Source organism: Lycorma delicatula, chromosome 1, assembly GCF_047948215.1.
Source record: "Lycorma delicatula isolate Av1 chromosome 1, ASM4794821v1, whole genome shotgun sequence".
NCBI classification, from domain to species: domain Eukaryota; kingdom Metazoa; phylum Arthropoda; class Insecta; order Hemiptera; family Fulgoridae; genus Lycorma; species Lycorma delicatula.
This window is the reverse complement of record NC_134455.1, coordinates 25,294,413-25,317,998: the sequence shown is the minus strand read 5'-3', so window position 1 is coordinate 25,317,998 and position 23,586 is coordinate 25,294,413. Positions and strand designations below refer to the sequence as shown.

Sequence of the window (23,586 nt, the reverse complement as noted above, 5' to 3'; positions counted from 1 at the left end):
ATGAAGTAGGAATCCTTTTTTATTGAACCATGAGCTTTAACAAATATATATTTTGGTATTTTACAATTAGAGTTAACTAGAAACGAGAAAAGAACTGGAAAGAAAAAAATTTCGATTAAATCAGTAGAGCATCTGTTCCTAACGTTCTTAGGAAAGAGTATTCCTAAAGCTGTATAAAGTAGGAGTTCTGTATTATATTTTACTCAAATGTGAAGCGGCTATTCCTTTTTTTTTCTAACAAACGGTTGAAATTCCTTTGAATTTTAATTTAATTTTTCCTTTACAATTTTTTCTCATCCTGCTCCTATTTGTGATTATGAGCCTATATACGAAGTGTAAGAGTTGAAAAATATAAATTAAATTTTATTTTAAATTATAAAACCGATTTTGAAAAATAAACCGTACTAAAATTGTTAATAATTTTTCCATTATTCTTTATATTTAAACCTTTAGAAATTAAAAGCAAACCACTGCCAACCATTTACTAACTCTTAATTTGGTTGGTACCGACTTTAAACAATAACTACTATTGGCATTATAGTTGTTCTAACGTCAAACAGTTGTATAATTTGTAAAAAGTATTATTTTACAATATTTACAGGGGTATTACTTTAAATTTTGTTATATTCTTTTATATAAAAATAGAATATCCACTTACCAACAATTGTGAGTATTGACTATCCTAGCGCTTTCAGATTATTCCTCCATCATCAGGGATTACTGAATAATTATGAATTTTATTGCTGTGCATATAAATTTTTATAAGTGGGAATTAAAATGAAAATAAAATTTAAAACCTTTTTTTGATAACAATTGTAAATATCTTAATGACAAGACGTTTTTCTTTTAACGTTGACTTATTTTAACTATTGACAATCAACTGTTGTTACGAACATAATAATTTTAAATTTTATTTTAATTTTAATTCCCATTTATAAAAATTTATATGCACAACTATAAAGTTCATAATTAATCGGTAATCCCTGATGATGGAAGAATAATCGGAAAGCGATTGGATAGTCAGTAATCACAATTGTTGGTAAATGATACTCTATTTTTATATAAATTGTATAATACCAACGGTGCCAGATGTTAAGAAAATTGACCCTAAACTATATTCTTTTAATTTATTTATTTTACACTTTTTTTTAAATTTAAAGTATGAATTGGCCTAAAAAAAACATTTTCCGTGAGAAAAGCGAATGAAAGAATTTGTATCTTATTGATAAAAAGAAAAGAAATGATAGAATCAACGTAAATAGGCTTCTACCAAAATGAGTTACAATTCATAGTAACGTTGGAATTTACATATATTATTTTGTGAATTAAATTTTTCAACTGAGTTTTTCAGCAAAAATACATTGAGTACCAGAATGATGTAAAACTATAAATACAAAGAGTATTGTGAAAAAAACAAACAATTTAATGTTACCATTTAATGGTGAAAAAATAAAAAGAAGAAACACTTTTCATAACGTAGTATCAGAAACGCGTTGTTTTTGAGTTAAGGCGAACGGAAATTTTTGCCCTAGCTACAAGATGTGTAGCTTTATCTGTTGTTTTATCTATAAAAGTTTTTAAGTACTGCATCCTAGAATTTTTTTCTCTAGTAATTTTCGAGTAAAGTTTTAAAACCCACAAAAAATTGGGACCGAAAAATAAACACTTTTCACGTTTCACGCGAATTATTTAGCTAAATTCCTTTTAAACATTAAACACTCTGTATAGATTTTAATTCTGAGAGAATTAATTTTAAGTAAAAATCAGTTTAAAACAAAAATTTAAGAAATTCGATTTTTTATTTAAAATAAAGTGACCTAAACTAAGAAAAAAATGTTAACTTCAGAACAAACCAAAAATATATCTAAAAATCTCGGAAATTATATTAACAACTCTAAAAATAAATAAATAAGAATAATAATTAAAACAAATACCAGACTTAAGAGTCTTTTAAGTTAATTAAATTATTTATAGAAAAAAAATATTAATTGTATAACTTTACATTTTTAAATTAATTAAAAACTGTTACGCTTTTTTTTAATTTGTTGGAAACATTAATGCCTGATCAACAGTAATATAATGTAACCGAATAAATCCGTAAATAGATTTTTAAGCATACAAAAGTCAATAGAATATAGTCTTTGCACATCACAGATTAAAAGTATCTACAATTTTATAATGAAAAATACGTACGTAGATATAATTTCTGTTGATAGATTTTGGAAAATGGAAGTTTGCACCTGTGCATCTTGAGTATAAAAAAGACTTCCTAACGGGGTTTAACAGACCTCAAAACTTTTGTTTCGCTGTTAAGTTTTTAACATATGACTGGTTCATTTCTATCATCTTCATATTTTGCTGAATGCTGTTTTAAGCTAATAAGCACAGCAGTGTTTACTATTATTATCAAGATTTAGATGTTGGACATTGATCCCAATCCCATAAGAAGCTTTAAGAGGGAATATGTTTTCCTTGAGTTTCTTATTTCAGTAACCACACATTGATTCAGAAAATTACACAAATATTATGCATTTTTTACGCCTCATAACACATTTCTATTTGTTATACCACCTGCTAAGTTGAGGAAATGCATTGTTTCTTGACAGAAAGAATATATTATAGTGTTAATTTACACTATTTCTTCTAGTCTTTCTTAAGACTGTTCTTAGAAAGAGGGTCCGAATGCCTATCCTTCCACATGCTAACATTTCACCCATTTTTTCAATCACCTTTAAACTTATCAACTTCAAATTTCTTCAAAACCCGATATTCATTGGGTATTTTTTTAATTTTTTTCTTAATTTGTTCCTTTTTACAACTTTTAGCTCAGCTGTTTTTTATTCATAATTTTTTAACATTGTATATTTCACAATGTTTTTCGCTGATTGAAAAAAAAAGAAAAATTATAACTTCTTTTAAAACAAATAAACTGATAATCCCTACTGTCTATCTGTATAATCAGCCAAGAACGCCTAATAAAAATTTCAACACAATATTTTTGTTGGTTAATGAGAAAACGGGTCATTTATGTGTAAAAATATGGTTTTGAGAAATCTGAGATTTAAAAACACATACAGAACGCAAGAATGGGGGAAGTTTCATTATTTCTCCCTACAGATCTCAGAGCCTGGACAATTTCCCTAGCTGCTGAATCTTTCTATTATCGGGCGGGTGTTATTGGTATTATTTAGTGGCGGTTATAAATATTTAAGTATTATTCATGGACGGATTTGGTGATTTGCGTATATACATGTAAGTAAGTATATACATGTAAGTTAAATTCACTTAAAAGACCGAGTCCCGGTGGGGATACCCCACTCTGGGTGTCCCCGTTAGAGGCATTGGCATAAAGAACGAGTCCCAGCTCCCGGAGTGGAGACTCAGGGACGGCATAGCCGGGCCTGGTGGATCCTACTCTGGGGGTTTGAGGCGGGCGCAAAGTGAGATCCGACCGGCGGGCCGAAACGTGGAGGCCCGTTAGAGTAAAGGACACTCTCGTAGGCTGTGTAATACTTAACTGCAGGATCCGGCCCGGGGGAGAAGAAGGAGAAAAAAAAGTTATATTCACCTAATGCATGCAAGCTAACCAAACTTTTACATTCAAAGATTATTATAACATTATTTATAAAGACGAGTTTATACTTGAAATAACAGAGAAAAATTTCCCTCAATAAAAGTTAAATTTCCCAACAACAAAGAAATATTCTTGAAATAAAAAAATTGCGAAGATAAAATGCTCCCAGTGACAAACATCTCTTCAAAAAATCATAAAACATTTTCTAGTCCTCACATTTTCATAAATAAGCTCTTAAATTAAAGCTAAAATATTGCGCAATCATTTTGCGCTAAAATTCAAAATCGAAAAAATTCAGGTTTTTTTCATTCGAACCCCCCTTTACACATAAAATATTTGAGGTTTTTATTTGGTTACTTTCTGTAACAATAATGATGATTTGCTAAACAGCCAGTCCTTGTGATGAAGAGAAAGAAGTACCATTACAGGGATAAACATTTCCTATATTTCACTGGGATTGAGGTACATACAAATGTACATACATTTACACTTTATTTTTATATTTTATTGTTAAACTTAACATTTTATTTACAGAAATATTCATTAGATATTACAAATGTTCAACAGATATTACTTACTCATTAGATAAAGGATTAATAAAAATATATCTGATAACTGATATAAACTGAAATGTTCTTCAGTGGTGAGCAAGGATTAGTTTTAAACTTAATACGACAGCTGCCACTTATTAGTTAGATTGGGATTTCAGAAATTGATTAAATTAAGACTGCTGATTTAATTATACAAAGACGAAAAAAAACAGTTGGTAAATAGAGTAACATGAAATTATTCAACATAAATGTATTTATTGTATATCACTATCTTGCAATGATGTTCATAAATTTGCATATTAATCTTACATTAACATTGTTCAAAAGGTAATGTTCATTCTAAAGTAAAACACAGTAATGCTAGAAGTATGTAACATATAATATTTAATTATAAATGTAGCATATTAAAACAAATGACTGCGTTTAAAAACGTGTGTACATTCTTTACTCAAGTATAGAATACTTTTTTAAACTGAATGATATTTAAAAAATAAACAATTGTAATAGAAAGCACTGAAACTATTTCAGTTTAATAAAATTTAATACTTTTCTGAACTAAACTTTTGTTGTAAGCATTCTTTGGAATTTTATAAAGTTCTGCAGTTTATCAAGACAACTGAATTCCTATGGATTTCCAACCCTTAATTTCAAATTTCTTCTTAATTTTGAGAATGAGTGAACCATTGTTATAAATGAATCTTTTCTTCATTATTGTTTGTCTACTTTTCATTCATTTATTTATTAAAATTTCATTATGTCATCATTAGTAATATAGGGAGTAAAAACATAATCACCAATGGAAATTCATTGATAAATTTCATCATCAACTTTTGTCTTTGTGAAGTTATCTTTTAAGTTTTATTTTTCTTGCTCTGTTGTTTTGCCTTTTGAAACAAATTTTTATTGATGTTGATTTTAACACATCCACAACCTACTATAACAAAGGAATAGATTCTAGGAGATTAAACTTTTTCTGAATTTCATTTGTCATTAGACATATTTGGCTCCTCCAGATCAAACATTTTTCTCATGTTTTACTGGTAGAGTTTTTGAGATCTTAATTATTTCCTGATTGAGAGATTGGATTAAAGATATTGTTTATGATGGTAGAAAAGTAAGTTTTATATATTTATATTTGTGTGAGTGGTGGGGCAGTTACACAAAAGTTTTGCTTTGTTTTCTTTTTGTTGCCCTAATGTCTTTGTTCCAGCAAAATAAATAAATAGATGAATTTATTTTTAGCCTTGTATTTTTATTTAATTTGTACTCTACTAGCAAAGAGACTCAATGAAAATATCTAGGGTTTTCAGTTATAATCACTAATAATTTCTTTTATTAGCCCCAACCATGCTGCTCATAATTAATAAGTAACTTGATCATTGTATTTTACCTCCTAAGTTATTTATGACTTTGAAAGTCAAACAGTCAGATAAAGCTTTGCAATCTAGTTAGGATTCATAACAATTGCAGGTATCATCTGGACTGAAGTTATTCAAAATTTTCATGTTTTATTCATTCATTTGAATCTGTTATTTTACTTTCCAAATTTTTCCCAAAATTCTTTTGGTATGCTATATTGTTTCTTTTTATCCATCTGATTTTTTAAACTCATTATCACAAAGGTTTTTTGGCAGTACAGTGGCTTTCTCCATTAAAATCCCTTTGTTAATAGAGAGTTTAAAATCACATGCTTCCCTTCTCTCTTTTACTTTTTCAAAACAGATCTTCATTTAAAGCCGCAACACAATTTTTTTTTAATTTAGCAAAGCGAAATTTAAAAAATCCCCTTTAGTATGGGAACATAACATGGATTATGACAGTAAGTTATAATATTTTTTAATAATTTCTACTTCGTTATTTAAATTCTTGCTTCCTTTCGCTTGGTATTTGGAAAAATGTGTTAAGATAACACTACTGTCCAATTTGTGGTGTGTAAAGAAAAAAATTAGTGTACATTACTGTACAAAATGTATGACTACAGACACAATACAACATGATATACATGAATATACACAACATAATGAATGGTAAAAAGATTTCAATTAATGTTGTGTCCAAAGGCAACATTGTACTGACTACTAATTATGGCTCGTTTTCAGTATTGTATTATAAAGGGATCTAGAGGTCATTGTCTGGTACTGGCAATATATACAGACAAAAACAACATTGAATATACATTCTAAAAGCAGACCATACTTCAATTTAAGGCACTCAGAGAATATTTTGTTGCTTGTTGACTTAATTCACCACTTAAATTCAAAGCTTGTGTGTAGGAATATGAACATTTTGTATTGTACAACAAATTTCATGCTTCATCAGGATTCAAACCCCCAGATGAAAGGCCAAGATGCTATCATCTCACCATGGAGATCAACTAGTAGAGGGACGAGTAAATTAAATACTACGTATAATGCAGGATTCTAATTACAACAAGAACTGATTTTTCATTAAAATATAGAGAAAGCTTTGGTGTAAATGAAAGATAATGTTCCATGCATAGTACTGAGAAAATATAATTCAATAAAATGGAAAATTTGTTCTTATATCAGGCATATAACAAATTCTGAAATCAGATATAAGAATATCAGATGATTTTTATATGAATAAAATTATTTGTTTTTTGGATTTGTGGATATCATTCATTAAAATGGCAGATACAGTTATCAACCAATCAAATGCTGGCTTTCGCTGTTTACATTTGAAGTTTTATTAAAGACTATTATACTTACCAAAGTAAACTATCACATAATTTATAAGATTGTTTAAAATAAAAATCCTGAATATGATTTCATGATACATTTACTTACTGGTTATTTGACAATTGAAGGGTTCAGCAAGTTGTTTTTTACTTATTGCATCAAAATGAAATAAAACACTGTGAATGACTTATTGTGAACCATTATATAACAGGTGTTTTGCAGATTTCTATTACAAATTCTTTTTTTCTAGGTTTTTTAAATAAGCTTTTCAAATACAACTGAAATAAAATTGTATTAATACAATATCATTATATTACATTTTTATAAATTTCCTCTTTATGTAATACTTTTCTACATATTTACTCAGAACAGTGTAATCTTAAATTCCCAGGAATAATTTAAATATTTATTATGTATTGTGTGATTATTATACATTATTAATTCATTTGTGTAACAGATAATTTTTCCCATGAATTTTGACTTTTTCTCTTTTATGAGCTTGTTCTGTTATCAGAACTTATGAGGCAATGTTACTAAAATGCCGATCCAATGTGGTACATACACCCTAGAAGATTTTTTAATTACTATTAAAAATTAAAACCATTATCGAATTTGTATTAAAAAGTTCATTATAACAGTTTGAATTCTTATAATTAATCATTCTTTTGAAGTTTAGTGTTCCACCTTGAAAGAGTTCACACATAAACTATTACAATTTTGGCGAAAAATACTTCAGTAAGGTAGAAATATGTTATTGTTTAATATAAAAAATTATTTCAAAATTACACTTTACCAAATTTTACATATATGAAAGGTTCTGTGGTCACAGATATTTACTTTTCAGAGCTCAAAAAGAAAATCAGTAAACTGAGTCTGTAAGTCCAAATTTATCATTCATCATATTGTTTTTTATTTTGCAGGCTTTCCTGTTCTTCTTTGTTACAATGAGATGTTTGTAGTTACACAACATTACTTCTTATTTCAACTTCAGCGCCCAAATTATGCTTAACCTGCTTTGTTTCAAAAAATCTCCAAAATGTTAATTATGAGTAGTTATCTCTCTAAAAGTGAATCAAATTATAATTATTAGGTTTTCAGAGTAATCAAATTACATAATGCTAAACCTTTAATTCTAGAAAAAAGACTGGAAGAATCTGAAATGTGAAAAATATTTGTTTAAGCTACCTGAAAAAAATAACTGATAACATTTTTTGAGAATAAAGGCAATTAACATATAATAATCAAAGGAAAAAATTAACTTACAGGCAATACAATAAATTGTTCAAGAGACCAGCACATACAAAAAAAAAAATGAAAAAATTGAAGAAAACGAAAGATGTACTTAGCCGATAAAAAGAACTTAATAGAATGTTCTGGCCTTATTAATAGGCTACAAGGTTCTCTCTTAGGGACACAACCGTTGTCTTTCATTTTTTAGTCATAAATGTCTCCTTCACTGTTATGCTGTTTATTGAATAATGCTACGGCAATAGCTACTTTTATGGCAAAACCCAGTATTTCATTGGATCTTTAGGTATAAATTTATTATTTATCAGTCTTAAAAGAATTCTCCTGAATTTCCAAATAAGTAGTTCACCTTTGAAGCTTATAACTCATAGTTTGCGTCCATGTTAGAAAAACAAACCAAACAGAAAAAAACAGTTGTAAATGAAATAAAATCTGACATTTAGAGAAGTACAGTTGAATAATCTTGACACTTTTTAAATTTGTTTCTTTGGGTTTTAAATTAAAAATTGTGTTGGAAAACCTAATACAAGTTTCCTATAATTTGTATGCTTTCTTTAGTGCTTTAAATATTAATAATGCATCATGTGACTTTACAATGCATTTTAAGAGCTTATATTATAAATACAATGGATTATGAATTTTGGCATAAGTACAGTTAGAGTCTGTCTATTCTGCCAGAATGGTTATTTGTGTGAATGTGCCTTCTCACAAGTTATGTTTGTAATATTAGCCTCACATAAACTTTTGTAGGTCATGATTTTGAGGTCATGCTCAACTTAAGATTTTTCTAATTAATTTTGTCTGATACTGTTGTGCTTATTATTGTAATACTTTTTATGTAATAACTGGGTAATAAATACAAAGGTAAATCAGAAAACTTTTTCATATGAAACAAACACATTAACAAATGTTTCTATGAATATAAAATTATGTGTTTTTATAAATGTGTACACACAATTACATTCAAATATAAATTTTGAATTTCACTAATTCCCTAAAATTTTCCTATTAAACATCATTCAGTTTTAATAATCTATTCTTTATGCAATCACTCTGTAAAAACCTAGATGTGTAGGCAATCAGCAAGCCTTGAGATCAAAGTGGTTACCACCTGAAATGTTTATAGAAGGTAAAAATTGACAGGGCTCTCAGATCAAGGAAGTAATAGTTTATTGGCAGTAAAAACTGTTTATAGGAAAATGTTTTTACTGCTTGAGTGCTGTACATGATCCCCTTAAGTTTCTTGGTTCCCTTCAAGCAACATAGGACAAGACTACAGTCGTGGAGTTTTAATTAGTTCTGATATGACATTATAAATTATTGTAGCACAGGCTACAATAATTTATAATGTTAGTTGAAAGTGATTACACATATTTCATAAAAATTTAAATATTTTTACACAAGTATATATATATATATGTATATTTTCTTTCACTTTTACAGAATTAATAATTAATGGAGTAATCCTAATACTAATTATGATATTACTTAACTTAATCATACTTAATTTAACAGTTTTATAATACAATTTAATATTTATTACTTAACTTAACTTAATTTATATTATTTGTAAAAGATGAAAGATTAGGTGTCCACAAGGGTCTTGCCCGTTTTGTGACACCATCCCTTTTCTATTATTCTTTTTAGTTAGAGTAAGGGAAAAAAGTAAACAGTTTTATCTTATAGAGGAGGATTAGTTTTGGTTCAATTCATGATTTACTCTGGTGTAAACTTATCTTTTCTACAGTTAAGTATATAGAAGATCAATCGTTGTCAAATATTTATGTTTACTAATAAACCTTTCATCCTGTGCTACCCGCTAAGTTATATATGTAAAAAATCTATTACTATGTTAAGACCAATAATATAAAGCATTATAATTAATTATATATGTAATCATAAATCATGTAATTACATGGAACATACTTTCAGCGTCATCAATATTAATTAGCCATCGTCTTAATAGCTTTAAGAAAGTGTTTAGGTTCCTACTGGTCTTTATATGATTAGGAAGTATGTTATACAATCTAGGACCAGTACCTGAAAAGAACATCATATAACTCGTTTTATTTGCTCTGGGGACATATACATTCCTTTTACTTTTAAGTTCGTACTCGGTTATCATACTATCTCTATGACCACTTCTGATAAAGAAAATTTTCATTACTTTATAAACATATAAATAACGTAGCGGTAATATAGACAATTCCCTAAATATTGTCATGAAGTGATTCGTAGTTCTTTTTTTACTTATCATTCTGACAAATCTTTTTTGGATTTTGATTATGGAATCTAAATTTGAAACATAAGTTCCTCCCCAACAGCTGTTGCCGTAGTCTAGTCGACTATGCACAATAGCAAAATAAAGTTTACTCATGGTTATTATTGGGGATAGTTTGTTTAAAAAATAAAATATCCTAAGATAGCTTAAAAGTTTTTGTTTTAATAGCGCAATATGATTCTTCCAGGTTAGATCACTATCTAACAAAATGCCCAAGGATTTACAAATATCACGTTGTTCGATCTCACTACATTCTAAACAGTCGGATTTATTTATCACACTTTTTTACATTTATATTTTATTGTAAGTGGCAATTTTATTTTCCCTTTTAAGCAGAAGTTGATATACAAAGTTTTTTCAACGCTCAAGATGATATAATGATTTGAAAAGCATAACCGCAGTGCGTCCAAATCTGATTGCATGTCCTCAGCCACTTCTATCCAGGTGTTGCGGACATAACACAAGGCAGTATCATGTGCAAACGCATGTACCTTTAAGCGGAGCCGAACAGACACTATTTACATATATTATGAATAGTATGACTCCCAATAGGGATCCTTGAGGGACTCCATATTGTACCCCAAAAAAGTTACTTAAACACCCTTTTATTCTCACGCACTGTTGCCCGCTGATCAGATAGCTCTCAAACCAATCAAAAGAAACACCTCTAATACCACTCATCCACAGAATGCGTAGAAGGACATTGTGGTCTACACAATCAAAAGCTTTTTTTATGTCTAAAAATTGACCGCTCACACATTTCTTATCATTTATGCCCTGAAATACTTGGGTAGTAAAATTTAAGAGTGTCTTTACGGTATTGCTCCCAGCCATGAATCCATATTGGTTTTTACTAAAAAAAGAAGTTTTATTGAGGTATGATATTAATCTGTTCTTCATACATTTCTCATAGATTTTAGAGAAGATAGAGAGTAGAGATATTAGTCTATATTGAGTAACAGAGTATTTATCTCCTTTTTTAAAGACAGGTATTACTACTGCTTTTTTTAAAGCATCCGGGAATTTTCCAGATTGGAGGCTTATATTTACAAGAAAGTTTAAGACATATGATATATGATTTACAGCTAATTTAACAATTTTTGAGCTTATTCTATCGATACCAGGGGATTTATTGTTGTGAGATTTTTGATAATATTTTCAATCTCAGCATTAAGGACAGGCTCAACGAACATTGATGACACTTCACATTTTATATTTGCCAGATCATTACTTGTATCATTATAACTTTCATTTAATTGTTTACGTAAGTCACTTACAACATTTATGAAATAATTGTTAAATATGTTAGCTACTTGAAATGGTTCAGAGATATTTTTATTATTTCCATTATTTAGTTCAATAACATTATCTTTTCTTTTTTGACCGATTAAGGAATTAATTACTTCCCACTCCTTTTTAGAATTTCCTTTATATGTGTCAAACATGTTATCGTAGTATTTTTGTTTAGCCGATTTAATCTTAATTTTAAGTTTATTCCTATATGTTTTATAATGTTTAATTAAATGTACGTTAATAGGGCGCTTTTGTTTTTTTGAATAATGAATTGCATATTGATATCATTTCACACAGCTTATCTGTTATCCATGGTTTTAATTTTTTGAATTGCTTACCCTGTATGACTAATTGAGTTTTAGATTCACTTATAATTTCAGTAAATATCAAAAGCTGCTGACGCATCGTTATGTATATAAACATCCCGCCAGTCTACTTTAGCGATAAGGGAAATGAATTTATGATAATCAATTTTTAATAGCATTCATATTATTCTCGTTTTTAATAGTATTGGAATGCGTCACATTAGAAATATGCGATATCCCGACGCCTATAAGACTATGATCTGTTATCTGCAAATGACTCACAGTTGAAACTATTTCATAATTATTTTTATTTTCTATTCTTGACAAAAAGTGATCAATGCATGTTCCACTTGTAAGTCGTGTGGGTTCATTGACTAATGATTCAAATCCATGGCAGTTATAAATAGTTATTAAGTGGGATTCGGAAAGTAGGTTAAGTTAAAGTCACCAATTATTATGCAGTTATTAGAATTAATTTTAGACAGCACATCATTAAATTCATTTAAGAAGTGCCTCTTATGGCACTTCTTACTATGTAACCCATATAGCGCAAGTATTGTATATTCAATACCATTGTGCACTAGGTCAATAAGAATTGCATCACATGCAGACAGAGATAAAGAAACCCTTTGGTAGTTCAATTTAGAATTGATATAAACAATAATTCCACCTGATCCACCTGAGATACTTCATTTGACATCCAAATTTCCGATAAAACAATTATATCTGGCATGTTTTCAAATTTAGATAAATTAACTAATAATTCATCAAAGTTCTTTCGCAGACTACTAATGTTTTGGTGCAGAATTTTAAATTCACAGTTCATTAATTTATTAAAATCATTAGAAATAAAAATTTATTTTAACATAAGTGTGCTTACGGTAATTTGTTTAAGTCCTATTCATTCCTAATCTGCACAACTTTGTGTCTTTTTATTCTTCCGCATAAGTATTTTCCCATCTCGTAGCTAGATGTACTTGTAACCTTTAGACTTTTTTGCCTGCTGAGCGAGCGCATATAGCCGTTTCCTTGGTGGACAGAGCGACTCATTTATGTTCACCGGAGTATCACTTGTAAATCCCATGTTTAATGTAGTGATAAATTTTTATCTCGTTTCTTCTTCATGAAATTTTCCTTATCACGCCTTCTGACGAACTTGACAATGATTCCGTCGGACATATTATTTTTCCCTGGCAATCTGTGACAAGCATAGATTATCTCATCCGTAATTTGGAAACCAATTACAGCTCCCTTTTTTTTAATTGTATCAACAACATCTTCATCATCTTTTTTGGGGATACCATGAATTTCTATCGTACTTTTATGACTATATTGCTCTGCATCTCAAGTCTGAACTTAAGCTGTTTAACTTGTTGACGGAGATTATGGTTTTCAGCTGTCAAATTCTCAATTTTTTTAACATACTCTTCTAATTTTAGTGTCTGGCCAGCATTTATTTTTGAGTTATCATCAATCTTTTTGTGTAGGAGGTCTGACGATTCATTCATATCACTTATTACATTTCTGGGCTCTCTTTAATTCATTTATAGCGGACATCACGTCATCAAGTGTAAAGTTGTTTCTTTGTACAGCAGTTTCTAGTTGAAGATCTTTTCTTTTGCTTAAGGCACAATGTTCACATCTCCAAATTTCATTATTGAATATCAACAATTCAATGTCATCTTTGCTCATATTTTTATAGTTTGCATGAAATAATGTTTTACAGTCAGTGCAAGCTATTTTTCTATGTTTAGTGGTTACATTTTTATTACAAACTCCACATTTAGGCATGATGTTGGCGTAAACAGCAATGTATGAAGAATAATAAACCGATAATAAATTTTGAATAATAGACGGCGTATAGATCCTCTGTTGGTATGTATTCACGTCGAACGCAAAGTTAAGTTTCCCTAAAAATACTGTTCTGTTTCATTATACAATTACCATCAATCACTACCGCCAAAATAAGACTCTGCATTTCACCACTTATCAAACACCAACATGCTAATCGCTCCCGATGTTTACTCCTCGAACTCTGAATTAATACTGGTTTTACATACCAGAATAGCATACACAAGACCTACCACAGTTTTGGAAAGCTTAAACACTCCCATTTTGCACACGACATTATATTGGGTAGACTGAAAACATTTCAATTTTTGTCCTAAACATCTATTAATATTCATCTTCATCATTACTTTTCATACTACTGATATAATTGTTCTACATTCACATTATCAATGGAAAAATAAACAAATTAATAAATAAAAAAATGTTTAGGAAATGTTTCAGTTTCTGACTGTTATTAATTTCTCTAAGATGCTTTTGTAACAAGATGATTTCTTGTTACTCTTTGAGGAGGGACATTATATATAGGTTTTATTTTATTATAAAATTTTGATAAATAAATGTCTTGATGCAGTTCTATTGATTCAGGATTCACTAGTAGATGCAACACTTGTGAAGTAAGTAAAGTTACAGGGAATGTATTACTAGTGTTATATTTCAGAATCAGGCCAGGAGATATTGTTAATTAGAATTCAGAGTTTAATAAAGAATATATTTTTTTTAATTTCTCAAAGTTGTTTATATTGTATTTATATGTTTTTGTTGAAAAATTATCAACTTTTGTAGTTTAATAGTACAATTTTAAAATTATTAAAGTACTTATTCTCAAATTAATGTAATTTTTTCTTTCAACTACCACAGCTCCTTCTTCAGTAAAGTATTCAGTAACACAGCAGTTAATGATACTTACTGTAACTACTTTAAACACTTAGGAAACTCCTCAAGTATGTAATTAAATATAATATACTTGAATAAAATTTATATTGTATTTGTTCATTTAATATAATTTTTATTAGACTGTGTGTTTGTAAATTTAAATGCGCTAATTAAAAATAAAACAAAACTAAACAAACAATACAAAATAGATATAATGTGTTATTCAATTACATACATAAGAGGTTTCTAAAATTTTTAAAGCAGATGCCATGGTGCTACTGTATACTCCACAGAGAAAGATCTTATAATTATCCCCCTAAAGATCACTGAAAGAAATAGCTATATTAATTTATAAATAAGTAAACTAATATTAAATCTTTTTAATAATTTACATATTTTGAATTTTACTGCTAGTTTTTTGTAGAACTTGTTTTGAATCTATAACTGGTAAGAAATATATTTTCTTCATATCTCTGCAGTATTGGTGATAAATAGCAAAAATTAATATGATTTAGTTGTATTGCTATACGAGATAATATCTATGAAAAAAATATTGAATGTAACATGTTGAGCATCTCTATTACACAAATGCACTCTCCACTCATTGTGATATCATTCAGTATACTTGAAAAAAATAAGTAGTCAAATTACAGGATTAATTAATTAACAGATAATCGGGTACTAAATTCACAATAATGTATTTAAATGTCTTCAACATACAAACATTTTATAATCTATTAATGTTAACACTCAACACCATGATTTCTGAATAACATGTTATTGAAGAAATCACAGTTTATATGCTAAGGATTCACAAACACAACAGCATAAAACAAACTTCATGACAGTAAAACAGTAACTTTTATGACAGGAGAATCCTCTTTTAAAAAATTACAATTTTAATTTATTTACTTATTTTTCCCACAAATTAGCTGCCATCAGAAATCAATATTTTTCAGTTACAAAAAATGCGCCAATACAGTTGCCAATAGAAAGCAGTTGTCAGTATAAAACAACTGTTTTGCTATCATACAATTTTTACAGTATAATATTGCCCGCAATAAAAAAAAAAAAAATTTAAATACCTTCAATCTATTGAACAAACTACTTATTAATTCAATAGATTTGACTATTCTTCATTGATTTCTAAACATTTACAAGAATAAATTTAAGAATTTCAAGCCATGTCAGGTAGGAAAAGCAATAGAAATTACAATTAATTTAAAACACTTGAGGTGACTACAAATTTTCCATGTGCTTTAGGATACCAGAAAAGAACATTAAATTTATAACCAGCAAAGTAGTATTTTTTTTTTATCTAAGTACTGAAGCATACTACATTACATAAAATGAATAAAAAAAATTGTAAATATTTTTAGTTAACAATAATTTTAAGGAAGCAGAATTAAAGTGCTACATAATATACTAGTAACTCAACTCTGCCTTAGAATCTGTGTGTAGTTTCATTTACTGTGTTTTTAAACATTAATCTGCTATGAATCAGAAATTTTTTATTACTTGTTCAGAGTTTTTAAAAAAAATATATAAATTAACAAACAGGATTAAGATAAGCTTACTTATTTTGTTTATGTTTTAAATCTTATAATTTTATTTAAAAACAGGGAAGTCTTGTAAAAAACGTATTTTAATCTATGGATATTGTTTTTAATTTTTGTGTCATAGGAACACCTCAAAAGATAATTTTATTTTTTCATAAGAATCCAGTACTTTTGAGTTTTGGGTCCCTAAAAAAAAATCTTAAAATAAAATACAGTCTTATTGCTGTATTAGTTACAACCTAGAAAAATGGGTCGTACTTTTTACATCATTTATTGGGGACCAGATATTCTTCAGCACATTATTGTAATTATTAACACAAAAACTCAGTAAAGTAGGTAAGTTATTAGTAGAATGAACTGTTAATGGATATCCAGAAGCATCAACATGAATATTATTGTTCTTAATTATACGCTTAAAAAATGATGAAAATAAGAATGTTAATTTTTAATTGCCGAAAAAGAAGATACAAAAGATGGCCGAATATTACTTAGAAATTACCAAAATTTGATATGGAGTCTGCCTAGAACAATACTGCAGATGTCATTACAAAGTATCTTAAATTATGGTTAAAACAGACCAGTCAGTAAATACAGATATTAGAAAATTCTTATTTATGTCTTAAATTGTCATTATTTATTTTTCTCTTAAATTTTGTTTTCTTTCCATATAGCCAGATTATCTAATGCCTATATTTTAAAATAAAAATCAATATAATTTTTTAATTTTTGTTTCATAAAAATGAAATTCAAATTATTGGAAATAAAAAATGAATGAATATTCTGTGGCTTTATTTTATTGACAGTTTAACTTTTTATTTAATATTATGTGTTTTTTATTTACTCATTTTTTCAATTTGATTTTATGAAAAATACTTACTACCTATTTTCAGATGATTGTTGTTTAATTAAGATGGATTTTTACACAGTGAGTAAAGATTAAATGTTTAATTTTATTTATATAGATTGTTTTTTTTTTTTTTTTTAGTTTTTAACAATAGAATGAAAACAATAAAGGACAATATTAACATATTAAATTAAAAGGCAATAATTCTAACTTAAATGTTACATTTTTTAATTTTAGAAACTACATTTTTTCTTTTTAGCTTTAACTTAATGGTACTTACACATAACAGACAAGCTGTGGCATTTACCATGAAATATAAACTCTATTTATTATTGTGTTTCAATAAATCAGGGTTTTTACATTTTTTTTAGTCCAATTCATAATTGATGTTATGTATTAAAAAGAGAAGTAAAATAAATACAAATGAAAAAAAAAAATGATAATTTTATTGAAACATTATGTACATTGTATTGTTTCTGTACGTTTTGAATAAAAAAGCTTAATTAAAATTAATTTTATTATATTACATAAATTTCAATAAAATAAAATCTTTAACAAAATATAAATATATTACTTTAAAAAACTCATTAACAGTAATCTAATATAAAACACAGTACATACAGAATCCCAACACCATAACATTTACAAGAAAATAATGTATGGCACTAAATTACAATAACAACCAATTTTCAAATTTTACCTTAAAGTACAAAATGATTTGGTACAAAAAATATATATACATATTAAAAATGATATGTAACAATATAACTATGAATTAGGCATTTAAGTTGTACAATAAATACTCAAAAGTATTCGGTAAAACAGAGAAAATAGAATACTGATAAATAATTTGCATTTTTTTATAATTAACAGATTATTGGATATTAATTTTTGCTGTAATTACACACATATTGAAATCAGACATAAGTCTGAGTACGTCTTGATCATTTAGAATCAAATAATATTCATCTGGAAAAAGGCTTCTAAAAAAACTATTAATATGTGCTTTTTTAATAATGTTATGACCTTGTAGATGCTACACATATAATTAATTTAATGAGGAAAATGAGATGGATGGACTGTTATGCGTAAAGAAGACAGATCCTTGCTGGAAATCAAACCTGAAACCAGCTGATCAAGAAATTTGTAGCTAACCATTCTACGAACTCACCAACAATTCAGTACCCCAACATATGAGAGGTAATAGGAGAAGAGAATTTCATATATTTTAAGTAATTAAAAATCTTTTAGAATTAAAAAAAATAATTATTATATGAAATGAGATTAAATAAAAAACTAACTTTAAAAATTAAATTCTATTCTCTTCTTTTAGAACTCTTGTTACCTACAACCATGTTAGTCGTTATTACAAGAAATAGTTTTTTTTCTTTAGTCATTACCTTGTTTTATCATGAATAACTGAAAATATATTTCTTAAGGTATATTTAACATACCTTAAGAAATAATAAATATATTGTCTACTTAGTTTGTAAGAATATAGCTTAAACTTTTACTTAGCATTGTATATTTAAACTTTTTGGAAGATTCTTTTACCATTTCATTAATTAAATAACAAGAAATGTTTTATTCACTAACTTGTCATTTATGCTAGGCTGACATTTTTAAGTTCCAGGTTTGAATTCTGATACAATGTCTGTATTAGAGTTTACATGGGTTAGAACCAAAAATTCTAATATTCTTCACCATTCAGTGATTATCAACAGTTTTTATTTCATAATTGTGTCTATTCTCTCATTCATCAATCCATCATTTAACAAACACAATAAATAAGTTTTTATCAATACATACTTTTGCGGTATACCAATGCAAAGTAACATTTATCTAAATGAGAGTCTGAAAGCAAAATGCTGATTTTTAAATTATCTAACAAATACAATAATTAGGCTACACACATAATGTAATAGTATTCTAACTAATTTGCTGAATACGCAAGATTATGTAATTCTGTCTTTATATGCTTGCATTGATGAACATATTATTACATATTAATATTATACTGGCATACATATTTCATTACATAGAAATACAGACAGCGATTTAACACATATGTTACACACTATTCATTCACAGCACAATTCACAAAATAATTGTTTTCTTTATATCTTTCCTTAGGTACTTCACTTTTAATTCATATGTATTTGTACATAAACCATTGTTTATTATGAACAATATATTTCAATTTTGGCAAACATTAGCCACTTAGGTCTTTTATAATTTTCACTATGAAAGTACTAGACATACTACAGTATATAAAATAATACATTTCATGCTGATGTTGACATGTGTTCTTGTTTTTAATCAGAAAATGAAATATAAGTTTCACTGACCACCTAAATGTTTCTTAACTAAAATAACATAAAAAATAAAAATTATTAGATAACTAAACTCACACTTCTAGCCAAATTTTCAAAACTTAAATTAGGAAGATAGCTTCTTCTCTTAACTCCATAAACTCAAACAGATCTTTTTAAATTTAATAACCTTTCATTTTTGACATACATAAAACGATGCGAAATAAGAAACACAAACACTAAGAAATATAAAATATAATTCCTGCTTTTTATTCTAAATCTTGATAAAATGTTAATTTCTGTATCTTTTTTTATTTTAATTGGAGGGAAGTTACAACTCAGTGTGCTAAACATCCAGTGCTTTCCAAAACACTCAGGCTACCATTTTCAAGTTTTTTAAATAAACCAAAATCTTGCTAGAGTGAAATTTTAATCATGAAAAAATGTCTATTTTCATAGATATATGCAAACTTTTACAATACTAACACAGTATCTGAGAGTGAAATTGTGCTTTATAAAATTAGAAATAAATCAGCGCATTGGATTTCAGAACCATCAGAATGTTAAAGAAAATTGAGTAAGCTGGCAGTGATGGTAACATATAATACATCTCAATAAATCATATTTTTAACATACAACAGAAAGTATACAATTTTAAAAATGTTCAACTTGAAATTTGTACAGAATATTTTTAAAAAAATATTTACATATACAAATGAATTTTCTATTTAGTTTTAAATATATTTCAATAAAGTCACTGAATAACGCAAACTTAACTGAACACTCATTCTAAATAAAACTCCTTGTTTAAACTTACAAATAAATATTTTATTCATATAGGTATCTAATTATTTAGTACATAGATAATGTCAGGAAAGGCTTTGTGTAATAATATGAAACAATGAATTTCACAATAAGTTATTATGAAAACAGACATAAATGATCATTACAACCAGTTAAACTATCAATTCACTTCATTATATAAAAAATACAATATATATATATATATATATTAATGTACAAGCATAAATGTATGTTACTTTCGTAAATTGTACTTTTTAGTTACGGTTTTAAAATCAAAACATAGTTATAAAAAAAAAAATTATTTATTTCCAGATTTTAGATTAATTTGTAACGTAAAGTTTACATACATAAAAGTATAAACAATTACTAATGTGGCAAATTTCTAAAAGAAAATAACAGAAATGTTAATATTAAAACGTAATACTTTATCTCTTAATAAAAGTAAATTTCTCGACAGTTTATTAACAATAAACACAGAGAAATTATAACATTATATTTACCATATTCTACTATAATCTCTGTTATTACATAATATGTATTTTAATACATTTTTGTCAGTTTTAATAAAAGATAATCAATCATAAATTCAAAACTAATCTTGAATATTTGATTAATTAAATGTAAAATACAATCTTGTCACAGAAAAATTTAAAAACCAAATGCAATATACTTTTTTTTTATAAATAGGGGCTTTCTACTAGACAAACCAAGTACATTATCTTTCCAGTTTAAAAATAAATTATACAAAAAACATTTTATGTTATAATTTTTTTGAGAAAGAACAATATCAATTATTTATCTGTGCTATAGTAACATAGATTTTCATCACATTAAATCCCTAACCTAATTAAACAGAAAATTCTAGCAGAAGAATAAAGAATTAAATAACTGACAGTATAATGTTACATTAGAAATGAAATATCATGCAGTATTTTTAGACAACTTATTAAAACACATTTCTCACTGCAGATACTTAATAAAAGAAGCTACTTTAATGAATGAAATAATCTTTTAACAAATTTAGAATGAGCAATTTTAGTTAAAAAAAAAAAGAAGAACTTAATGGTAATGCTTCAACTCGTACAGTAAAAAGGAATCTTAAATTCATTTGTATAAAATTTATAATACCTAATCATCAAAATTGAATTGCCATTTCAACTGGAAAGATTCTCACAACAAAACTGCTGTATAAATTATATTTTAGGCAATGTAGTTGGAATAATAATGATTTAACTTAAAATTAAATTAAACATGCATAAATGTTTATTGATAATATTTTTTTAAATAATTGTCATAATACTGTAATGCTTAATTAGAAATAAAGAGGTTATAATAAATAGATTCCTAACATTAAATGTTAATTAGGAATAAATGTTATCTTAACATCAGTGCTAGAACTGTATATCTTATTGTTATCTATAAAAAGTAATTTGACAAAATTACTTTGTTTATCATGATACATATCATATACATTTACATATTGAATGCATTTAAGTTATCTTTTTTTATAATGGATGTTTATTTATCTCATTACTTATGTGTGTATCCATGTAGTTTCAGACACTTCATTAAACTGTAAGTATCTTAGTTCATTTAATACCATGATATTTAAACAGACTAACGAGTATTAATGTAGATTATGATCTAGGTGGTGGAAGTGGCTGTGGAGGTTTTGATTTTTTACTGTTGGTTAAAAATCCTGACTGCTGACTCGGTTTTGGATTAAATGTTGAATTTGGAGGAAGAATATGAGGGCTGTTTGCAACTTGACGAGGCCGATTTGAGCGTGTGCTGCGAATTGTATTTCCATCAAACTCGCCATAAATATTTTCAGATGATGATAAATCTCGTGTACTTCTGTTCCAGGTCTTATAATTCTCATGACCGTTATATACAGAAATATCATCTGCTGAGCTCGTAAAGTCTCTGTGTCTACTCAATGTTCCATTGTGTTGAAGTGTTCCATTGACAAACATATTGGGTGGAAGAGATGCTACTCGACGTCGTCCTTCTACTTTTCCTACGCTTGTCGATAGCATAGACTGGGCGTAATTACTTCTTAACGTTCCATACATATTTGGTTTCAAAGTACCTCCAGACTCTATATGTTTTACATAGGAGGAATCAGCATAGGCGTGAAAACAGCAACGCACTAATGCATTCGCTGCCATTTCACGTTTGCAAATAAATGCATGGCATTCAAGTACTTTTATGCCTGTTGTACGCCGAAGAATTGCAGCAAATAAAGGAGGGTGGTAGGGATTTGGGGTTCTGGCGAAGGGAGAATCAAGGGGTAAAAATCTTGGAAGAGAAGCAGAGTTTGATTTTTCAGGAATTAAAACATACCTTACTGCTGCACAATAATGCAAAGCATCTATTGGAAAAAATCGTGTTACCTTTTTATGATTTTCGTCGATATTCTCTAAGAGAAGACCGTTACTCCAAACACTGAGCCATGAATCGATTCCCCTCGCTCCGATCGCTCCTTGATCGGGGTACAAATCTCGTAAAGGTTCTTGAATACCTTGTAGACCATCTTTAGTAGCGTGTGGCACGGCCGATCCCAAGTATAAAACTCTGCAACGACATATAGGAGTCGAACCGAGTTTTTTTCTTGATGCCATTATTTTTTCAAAACGTTTAAAATATATATCCTTTAACACTACTCACTTTCACTTTTCACACCAGTACTTTTGGGTAACAGGTATTTAGCAATCGTAACAAATCTATTATCGGAAAATAAAACTTATGCGTAAATTTAAGCAGCCATTTTGTAAACACAGAGTTGAAACTTTACAAATACCATTTTCATATGAAGTTAACACAAGAATTTGAGTCACACAGTTTACTAAAACGTTTTAACTACGTTATGATGATAAGCAGGAAATATTAAAGCCGTTTTGGTTAAATCCACATCCGGAAATAGTACGAATTGCAGACGACTTGAAACAATCACTTAACGGACAAAGAAACGAACTGAAAGGAACTGCCAATGTCTCGAGAAGGGTGTGCTGCTAGTTGCAGTGCATACCAGACATTCCACAATCTGACTGGCATACTTCCAGTAACGGGACCGATGGAAGGGATAACGCGATAGTACTTTTAACACTCGCAGTGCCGTGTTCTCGACATAAAACTAGTCAGTTATAGCGGAACATCTTAACAGCAGAAATGATAATTTTGACTATACAATCAATGATTCTATACTTTACTATTGTAAATAAAAATAAAAGACTTTTTACAAAAATTATTTAATTCCTTATTATTTATGCGACTAAGGTCGGATAGATTATTTCAAAAAATACTTAGTTTTTCTTTTATTCAATGCATACGTTGCTATGACGTAATTAATCATTGTCTGTCGCAATTATAATAGTCTGTTAAAATAATAC

At 27.9% G+C, this 23,586-nt stretch overlaps 1 protein-coding gene across 1 annotated transcript; it reads right to left on the bottom strand.

Annotated features, from left to right (window-relative positions):
* Nucleotides 1-21,237: 21,237 nt before the first annotated feature.
* Nucleotides 21,238-23,245, bottom strand: LOC142333161 (uncharacterized). Its single transcript, XM_075380143.1, has one exon. The coding sequence runs from the start codon at nucleotides 22,816-22,818 to the stop codon at nucleotides 21,832-21,834; it is 987 nt and encodes a 328-aa protein (XP_075236258.1). The 5' UTR covers nucleotides 22,819-23,245; the 3' UTR covers nucleotides 21,238-21,831.
* Nucleotides 23,246-23,586: the final 341 nt, after the last annotated feature.